Source organism: Chenopodium quinoa, unplaced genomic scaffold (genome assembly GCF_001683475.1).
Source record: "Chenopodium quinoa cultivar QQ74 unplaced genomic scaffold, ASM168347v1, whole genome shotgun sequence".
Lineage (NCBI taxonomy): Eukaryota > Viridiplantae > Streptophyta > Magnoliopsida > Caryophyllales > Amaranthaceae > Chenopodium > Chenopodium quinoa.
In genome coordinates this window covers 1,790,442-1,800,259 of record NW_018745448.1, presented here as the reverse complement: position 1 = coordinate 1,800,259, position 9,818 = coordinate 1,790,442, and the positions used below count along the sequence as shown (strand labels likewise).

The 9,818-nt window shown below is 33.3% G+C and overlaps 1 protein-coding gene across 1 annotated transcript; it reads right to left on the bottom strand.

Annotated features, from left to right (window-relative positions):
* Nucleotides 1-7,930: 7,930 nt before the first annotated feature.
* Nucleotides 7,931-9,385, bottom strand: LOC110713581 (uncharacterized mitochondrial protein AtMg00810-like). Its single transcript, XM_021892030.1, has 4 exons — nt 9,238-9,385; nt 8,722-8,905; nt 8,474-8,594; nt 7,931-8,404 (listed from the first exon to the last, which is right to left on the bottom strand). Exons 1-4 carry the CDS (start codon nt 9,383-9,385, stop codon nt 7,931-7,933), a joined length of 927 nt encoding a protein of 308 aa, XP_021747722.1.
* Between the last annotated feature and the right edge of the window lie 433 nt (nt 9,386-9,818).

Below are 9,818 nucleotides of genomic sequence, written 5' to 3'. Positions count from 1 at the left end.
CACTTTCTAATTGGTTTTTATCTTAAAGTAATTATTTTGAAAAAAAAAAAAACAGCCCTCTGCTCTCCTTTCTCGTTCCCCTTCCCTGTGCTTCCCCGATCCCACTGAACTTGCTTCTTCTCACCGCCGATGCGCCGCCACTTTCTCTTCTCTCTTGCAAACTTTTGTAGATCAGGTTGTTTGGGTTGTTTTTGGTGATGGTTGGGGTTGATTTTCGTATGGTAAAGGGTATTTATGGGGATGAATGAAGAGATTTTGGGGGTGGATGAAGATATCAAGCTTTCATTGCTTCCTTGTTCTTTTATATCATATTTTGTAGGAATTTTTAATTAATTGAACTACATTAGCATAGATTGGATTTTTTAATCAGATTTTTGGGTTGTTTTTGCTTTCATTCTTTAGACTGTGTTTTTGGGTGAGTTTCAATTGGGTGGTTTCGGTAGTGGCCAGGGGTTATGGGTTTTACGGTGGAAGGTTGGGGTTTTGGATTTTAGGGAAGTTTCGAGGTGGAGGAATACGAAAGGGTGGTTTTCTGGGGTGGGGGAAGTGAAGGGTGGTGGTTTCCAGTCGGGCGTGGGTCAGTTTGGTTCTTGGGTAGTGCTGGTGGTGTTTTCCAAGGTGGTTTCCATGGAGGAGGGTGGTGAGTGGGAGGAGAAAGATGGGAATTTTTTTTTTTTAAAAAAAATTAACCTGTTAAACATGTAGTGGGTAAAAAGGCTTGTTTTGAGAAAATAAAGTGTAAAGGTTGGCCTGTTCCAGAATTTCCAAAGCTTGACTTGTTTTGAGAAAATTGAACAAAGGTGAGATTATTGTTTTCAATTTTTCCTAAATTTATTTTATCCATTTTATTTTTAATGCTCCAAGATAAGTGTGAATATACTTATATACAGGTAATTGGTGGGTGAGAGACAAGTAGAGTGGATATAAAATTAGCAAAAAATCTTGTGTGAATCTAGTCTATTATAGTATTATTGTAAATTCAAGTTTTATATGCACGCAAGTGACGTTATATGGATCAAAATGACCTTATTTTTAGCATAATTCCCTTATTTTTAACTTATTAACCTTTATTAAAATTTGTGCGACATTTAATATTACTGTGAACCTAAAGTACGACGTTATGTTAAATATTGTGACTCTAATTTTAACATAGTAACCTTTATTATTTACATCATATTGACCAGTTTTTAAAATTTTCAATTAAAAAAAATGAAATAACCTCTTATAGCCATTATAATATCACAATGACTTTTATTTCAATATAATAATTTTTTATTTTAATATAAGTTTTTTTTCTTTTATAAATAAAAAAGTATAATGTTTCTAATATTAGTGGCCCACAATAAATTACTCTGTAGTGTGGACCAAATTCATTTAAGAGTTTCTGTGAGACTAGATGGTGAAGCGGATGTAAATTTAGATTTATACCCATACCCATTGGACAAATATAGATGTTGCATACTCTCATTGATAATGGGTAGATGATAGGTATAAAAATTGTTCGAATTAAGGTTGTGGAAACTGAAAAGAGTCACCTACTCCGACACAAGTTTGTAAGTAAAAAAAAACAAGAGTGAAATGAGGAGTGATAACAAGGAAAAATGTCCCTCATAATAATAAATTAGCAAGTCAATTTCAATAATTGTCCTCACTAACTATAATCTACATTCTCGTTACATGTGGTATAGTAGAGGTACATGCAAGGTGCAAGTGGCCAACTATATGGTATGTACAGTACCGGTATCTACCGCCTTATTTGACTAGAATCACATACACTCATAAGTCATAAATATTGACAAAATCAATGATATTACAAAACGATAAAACGATAAGTGTCCTAATGAGATGATAATACTCGTAATCAGTAGAAATTAAAACAAAAAAATAAATGATGGAAACTGGATCGAAAATCAGGCTGTAATATCATATTAGATTTCTGGAAAACTCTTTAATCTGGAATGTGTATTACTATTGATCAATATATATAGAGTTTGACAAGAATCGTAATCCTAATACGATAAAGATATATTATATATACAAATATTATCCTAATTTGGGACAAATATTATCATAACAATAACATCTATCATTTTCAAATCTAAAGTAAGCAACAAAATTGTAAAGGAACATGAACACGCTAGAAAGAATAGAGGGATAAATACTCATTCCTTGACTCGCTAAGGCCTTTGTTTGATGCATATACAACACGTATTACGGATAGGCGCCACTTCTCACATGTACTAGGAGTCTAATCCAATTGTTACAATTTAAAACCAAACATCCAATATTAGACTGTTTTGCCGAATATCGATTACTACTTCCGTCAACTTTTAATTGCAACTTTAAGATATTATATTTGAGAAATAAAATATTCCAAATTTGCAACTAAAAGTTAACGAAGGTAGTATATATTATATGTGTGTTATTTTTCTTAATAAGCTTAAAGTAATAAATCATTTTTTGTAAGACTAGGGTGACCAACGCGCACGATGCGCGCGACATGGCTAGCCAATGCGGAGAAGTTATCAAGGCTTTTCTTTGTACTTAAGATTTTAGCTTGTACATAGTTATAATTAGTAAGCATTTTGCACGTAAAATGTCTTATGCAATTTTAAATACCTTGAAACTGGTAAGAATTAATACGATAAACCATTAGAAAGAGTAATAATCGACTATTAAGTTCAAAAATCATATATCCTTAACCTTTTCTTATGTATTTTAAAGAGTAAAAAAAAAAGCATTTACATGCTTTTCTTATAGAGTCTAGATGGTTTTTTAGAATAAAATTTTGATACATATTACAAGCTGAAAAACAAACAGAGGAATAATGAAATTTTGCATCAATTTGTTCTTGGGTACCTTATGAGTAGTTAGGACTCTTGGGTGCTAAATTTAAGTTTTGAGTTTGGATTTTGCTCAAGTCCAATGCAACGTACATTTATACTTAGTATTGCTGTAAAGTTTAATATGATCATCTAATATAAAGTTTGGTAGCTTGAACCCAATGTAAAAATCCAAAATAATAAAATATGGAGTAGGTTTTTTTTTCCTCTCTTTGTATATTGGTCCAGGGGCTTTAATTTTAATTTTTTAATACTCTGTAATTAAACCCAATGTAAGAAGAGCTGAGTTATCCAATGCAAGCAAGCTTGAGCTCAGCTTAATTCAACTCAACAATACAAAGAAATACAGTAAATCATTAAGTTGATACACATTAGATGCAGAGCATATAGCATTATTAGGATGTATCATATCAGAATCTCACAAGAAAAGTTGTATCTTCTCTTCTAACAAGTAACAATAAACCTTTAAGGTAGGTTAGGATTGATAAGAGAACTACTCACACCTCCTTTTCTTCAAATATAGAATATACATCCAGAGCCTAAGCACAAAGGCATTCTACTCCCTTTAAAAAACATGTACCTTGAAAAATTGCGTCTTTTAAAGTTGTAGACTCTCATTTTACGCTCTTAATCCCAAAATTATAATCAAAATTTAGATGTCCATTGCATCTCATAACAACGAATCTAATAGCAATGTTGAAAGCCACCTTTGTAAAATTCTACAATCCCCAAAATCAAAACCAAAATCCAATCTAAAGATCATAAATAAAAATCCTAAAAAATCGTATAGAATTAAAGTACCTTTTGATCGGATTTGTGGTAGCGCTTAACTGGACAAACCACAAAGTCACTGACAAATATTCATGAAATGATCAAATTGAAAGAATAGAAAGAGACATGAGGGGATTTCATGGGGTAGTGCTCGGAAGTTGGTATATTTCCCTCTCTTATAGTGTTTCTGGTTCTCCATTCACTTTAATTATCTAGTATATTTTTTTCTTTCAAAATCCAATCAAAGTTAGGAAAAATAGATGAATACCCAGACCCTAAAACTTAAAAAGGATAATACCTTAAAATCTAAAATCACTCAAAACCTTTAAAACAATTGAAATTAAAATTGAAAAATACCTTTGAAGATAGTCAGTGACTTTGTGGTTGAAACTCGAAACCAATAATTCAACCGATTAAATAGGAAGATGAAAACGTATGTAATAACAGAGAGAAAATATATAGTATTAAAAAAAATCTTGTAATATTAAATGGGGGAAAATGCGTAAATACACATTTTTGGGGTTATAATTGTCACAACACTATTCATAAGAGCAAGATTTTACTTTTTATAAAGTAGGGATATGAGTGAGGAACGCATAGATATGGATCTAAGAATTTGATAATGAGGATACGAAAATAAGTTTAGTAAATACTGTTAATTAACTCAATTTTCGATCGATTTAATATATTTCTACTAGTTTTGACCATTACATATTTGAAACTAAATTATTGGAAATTCGTTTAAAAAATTACCAATATATACCTTAATACAACATTCAAAACATTAGGCTTTTATTATTTTAATAAAATAAATAATTAAAGATATTAATGATGTAATATGTATAAATAACTAAATATTGAAAAGAATGAAACTAATTTTACAATTAAACAAGGATTGAGGAAGTACTTTGGATGTATTGCTTTGACTAATTGGTTCGAATACATTTGGATTATATGCACATGGGCTTTAAACAGATTATTCACCTCAAAACACATTGCCCCATTTTCCTTTTAAAATATCCTTAACAGATTAAATCAATTCTTTTTAAATAAAATGTTTCTTATCATCTCCATACATTTTAATTGTCACCCTATATGGGATTGAATATTAATACTACTTCCGCTGCGCATTACTCGCAGCAAAGGAATAGTTTATGTCTCACAAATAATACCTTTTAATTTTGTTGCGAGTAATGCGAAGCGTAGGTGGTATATGTTTTAATTATGACTCAAAATTCTTGTTATTAAATTTGCTAATCATATTGTTATTTTCTACACAGTAATGTTTTGTATTCTTATGATAATATAAAATATTATATAGCTTGATGGTAGGGTATACAATTCTAGAACTAGAGGGTATATTCAAATCTTGTGGAGAACTTTTTATATGAAAAGTGCATGACATGAAATGAGAAATAAATGAAAGGGAGAGTCACGTGCCGTAATGAAAATTTTAGTAGTTGAAGTGGCGTAATGAAAGGGTCTACATGACATATATACTAATTAGGGATACTTTTTAATATATTAGTATACATTATATTATATTCTAAATAACTTTATACAGCTCTCAATTTTATTTAGGAAAAATTGCCAAGAATAATACGACATTTCACCGATCTTCCAAAAATAAAACGATATTTAGATTATTCCGGAATAAAATAACCTTTGACATGAATCTTCTATAAATAGAATAAAAAATCGGTGACTTGTTTTATAGGTAAATTAGACACGTGTCGCATTATAATTGGTTAAACTTTTTTTTTTTAATTTAGATGATAATGATTTTAAATTAAAAAAGAAAATCCCTCCCTTTTCCATATTTCCCCTCCCCATTTATCTCTTCTCCATTTTGTCGTTAGCCACCTCCCTAGGGCCCCAACCCTAACTCACAACACCACTAACTCGGAAGCGGTAACCACATCAGCAAGCTTGGTTCTTGGGGGTTCCAAGTGTTAGTTGAGACGAACACTATAAGTGGGGGGTGAATTGTATGTGAGTTACTAATGATTACTTTTGCGGAATATGAAATAGTATGTCAAGGAACTTGCAATGCACACAGTATTTTACGAGGAAACCTTCCAAGGCCCAAATAGAAGTAAAACCTCGACCCTCTAAGAGATTTTAAGAACCAAACCAATCCACTATAATAGGGAAAACTGACAAGTTACAACCTATTATGCTCAGACCTTTACTCACAAGTTCCAGACTAAATTCGCTACATAGTAGAACCTATTCATTCTACCCAATCCAAGTCCCTTACTTAGATTCACTCGTACTTCCTAAGTACTCTTACTCAGCTTCAACTTGGAAGCTATAATCACACACACAAACCCAAGAACCCAACCAATACAAATAATTGAACTCTAGTATATGAAAGGTAAGATACACATGAAATGCGATACTAATATGACAAGGAATGAACTTGGCAAACTTACACAAGCACTCTTCGAATTTTTCACGTATAAACTCATAGAAAATATGAAATGTGAATACTACAATTTATATAAGACTAGTTTATATAGAAATTAGGGTTTTGAAAAAGATAATTATGTTATTTTACCAAAATCACAAAACAAGGTTTTTAAGTAAATCTTTTAGAATAAAATATTTTTAGAAAAACTTATCAAAGATAATTATTGAAAAGAATAATATCTTCTAGAAAATCCGGATTTTATGAAATAAAATACTTTTAATAAATATTTTCTCAAAACTTATCTTCTTTAAATCTTTCCTAATTTAAGCTTGCCAAGCTTTTGTCACATTTCTAATAAATCTCATGTATAAACCTGCCAAACATATTTACAACAATTCTAAAGAATTAAAACTTAACAAGACTAAATTGCTCCATCAATTATTGCATTCCAGAATACTTGGGCTTCACGCAGTCCAAAAATAAGTTCCTGCTATCAATTGACTTCCAATTCTCAATTGGAACTTTGTAGGCCAAGTTCTTATGAAACTTGTTGTCTTTAACGTAGGCCAAGTTGAGCTTCTAAACTTGCTGTCTTCATGCTCCTGTTAGCTAGGGAACTCGGTAATTTGCTGGTTGGAACTCTTCATCTATCTTCTTTAACTTTCCTTGAAATCTCTTTGAGTCTTCATAGTTATGTTACTCTACCACTTCCAAAGTCTACTTCACCTTTTCAAATTTCCACATTTAGAGAAATCTTATTAATTGAAGTTTGCTAATTTATATTCTTCATCATTATCAAAACTCTTAAGTTCATCGCCAAGGAGATAGGTGTCAACGTGGGGGTTATAAACAGAAAGTCGCATGCGTCGATGGGAGGCTGGGTTTGTGGGGAATCCAAGGAGGGAGGCGTTCTATGGTCGGCGTGGGGGTTCAAAGGTGAGAGGAGTTCGGCGCAAGGCTGGGTCCATCAGGAGGTCAGTGTGTTGGTCGGCGTGGGGTGGGTTTGTGATGGAGACAACATGGTGGTCGGCAGACGGTAATAGTGAGGTTCGTGGTTGTGGTGAAGATGGTGGTAGACTGCTGAAGAGGGGGTTGTTCACGGGGTTGGGGTTGTTGGGTTTTTGTTTTTATTATTTTTTAATTCTAATTTATTATTTTAATGAATAATATTTTTAAACAAAAAAGCAATTTGCTAATTATAAAGCGACACATGTTGTAAGTATCAGGTTACCAAGCGGTCACATTCTATTTATGAAAGATGTAGGTCAAAGGTCGTTTTATAAAATATTTGAAAGATCGCTTTATTGTTGGAAGACCAGTGGTAGGTCATGTTATTCTTGATAATTTTCCTTTTTTTTGAAGAACGTTATTAATTTATTTTAATCGGGATTTGTTTTTGTGAATTTTCACCTTTGTAACATGATTTTACCAAAATGGATGTATTTCATCACTATCTTATACTTCATCAAAGATTTATAAATAGAGATTTTGAGTTTTAAGTAGATTATGTTACTAACCTAGATACTTATGGGGTATCAAATTAAGCTTGAAATTAAATTGAAAGATGGAATTATGATTATGTTTATCCAATAGATATCCAGTGATTTTACAACAAAATAAAACTTTTTTTTTACAAGAAATAAAACTTATTGAAGGTGTACCAGCAATGCCAACAATTTAATTTAATATTTCCATGAATTATTTTATGACATGATCGTAAGTCCAACAACAACTCAAGGTTCTTCATTCATGACTTTGTAACCAATATATAATACAAGAACTAACCCTACTATGATATGATTAAGAAACATTCAAAAGATTATTTAAAGATTTACTAGCCACAAAGTTTGGTAACATAATATATCCTATGATACTAAAAATATATCCGCAATAGCCCTCCCCCTCAAGTTGGAGCATGAGGATAAAAAATGCCCAACTTGGAAAGAAGATGATAAAACTGAGTCTTCCCAAGTGCCTTTGTAAATATATCCGCTAATTGCGATGAAGTGGAAATATATGATGAAGCAATTAAGCCTTCAGTAATAGCATCACGAACAATGTGGCAGTTAATCTCAATATGCTTCGTTCGCTCATGAAAGACTGGATTTTTGGTAAAGTGTAGGGCATATTGACTATCACAAAATAACTGGATTTCCTTTGGGTGTTGCACTCCTAGACTCAATAACAAAGCCTTCAACCACTTCAACTCATTAGTAATTGAATTCATGGAGCGATATTCGGCCTCAGCCGAAGAGATAGACACAATAGGTTGTTTCTTGGTCTTCCAAGAAATAGGAGAGTGTCCGAAAAATACTAGCCAACTTGTCAATGAACGACGAGTAAGGGGACATTCCGCCCAATCAGAATCACACCACCCCTACAAGGTTAAATAACTATATGCACTTAACAAGATCCCCTGACCCGGGGTACCCTTTAAATATCGAACCACTCGCAAAGAAGCTTCCCAGTGCTCAATCAGAGGCTCCTGCATAAACTGAGAAAGAACATGAACTGAGTACACCAAATCCGATCTCGTAACTGAGAGATATATCAATCTCCCTACTAGCCTACAATATGTCTCAGGAACTGTAAGCAAGTCCCCACTCGCGAGGCTAAGCTTGTGAGTTTGCTCAATTAGAAAACCACTCGGTTTTGCCCCTAATAATTGTCTCCAAAATAATATCCAATGTATACTTTCGTTGACAGAGAAGTAAACCAGAAGCACTACGAGCAACCTCTATGCCCAAAAAATATTTCGAAGGACCTAGGTCCTTCATCTTGAAACAATCACATAAATTAGCCTTGAAAACAGTCATTGTATCGGAATTATTACTAGAATTAATAAGAGCATCAACATATACTAAGAAATTAATCTGAACTGTGCCATTAGTATATGTGAAAAGTGAATAATCATAGTAAGACTATAGGAAACCATACCCTTTTATAGGTGAAGTAAGATTTGCGAACCAATACCTCGGAGCTTGGTTCAACCCATACAAAGACTTTCTCAAAGGACAAACCAAACTCGGATTCGAGCTCTCAAAACAGGGAGGTAATTTCATGTATACCTTCTCATCAAGATCACCATTTAAAAAGGCATTATGGACATCTATCTGATGAAGCTCCTAATTTTTAGAAGCTGCATTGCAAGAACAACTCAAACCATTGTCATTTTGGCGAACGGAGCAAAGGTCTCACCATAATATATACCTTCTTGTTGATGATTGCCAAAAACCACTAACCGAGACTTAAGACATTCAACATCACTATTAGACAAAAACTTTGTCTTATACACCCATTGACTTCCTAAAGCTTTCTTCCCTTGAGGAAGATGCTCTAAAGTACATCCACGTCCCATTGTCCTCTAAGGCTCGTATCTCTTCTTTTATAGAACGACGCCAACCTTCCAAAGTCATGTCTTCTTTTAATGACTTTTGGATCTTTCCCTTGAAGGACAGTTGCCAAAAACTTACGATATTGTACACGAAACATGTCACAATTTATGTAGTGTGTTAAAGGGTAAGGCGTACCTGAAGGAGTATTGGATGACGGAGAGGACGGAGATGAATTATTAGCAAAAACGGAATAAGTAACATAGTCAAGAAGTTTAACAGAAGGAAACTTCTACGGTAACCCTTACCTAACTACTTTGGTTGGGGCTAAATGAAATTGCCACAAGGCTGCTCGGCAGGGGCCAGACTGCTGCTGTGCTGCTCGCTCGACCTGGCTGCCGCTGGAATTCCAGTGGATGTAGTAGAGGCTGGGCTGCCTTGTTGCGCCTGGCCTGCGCC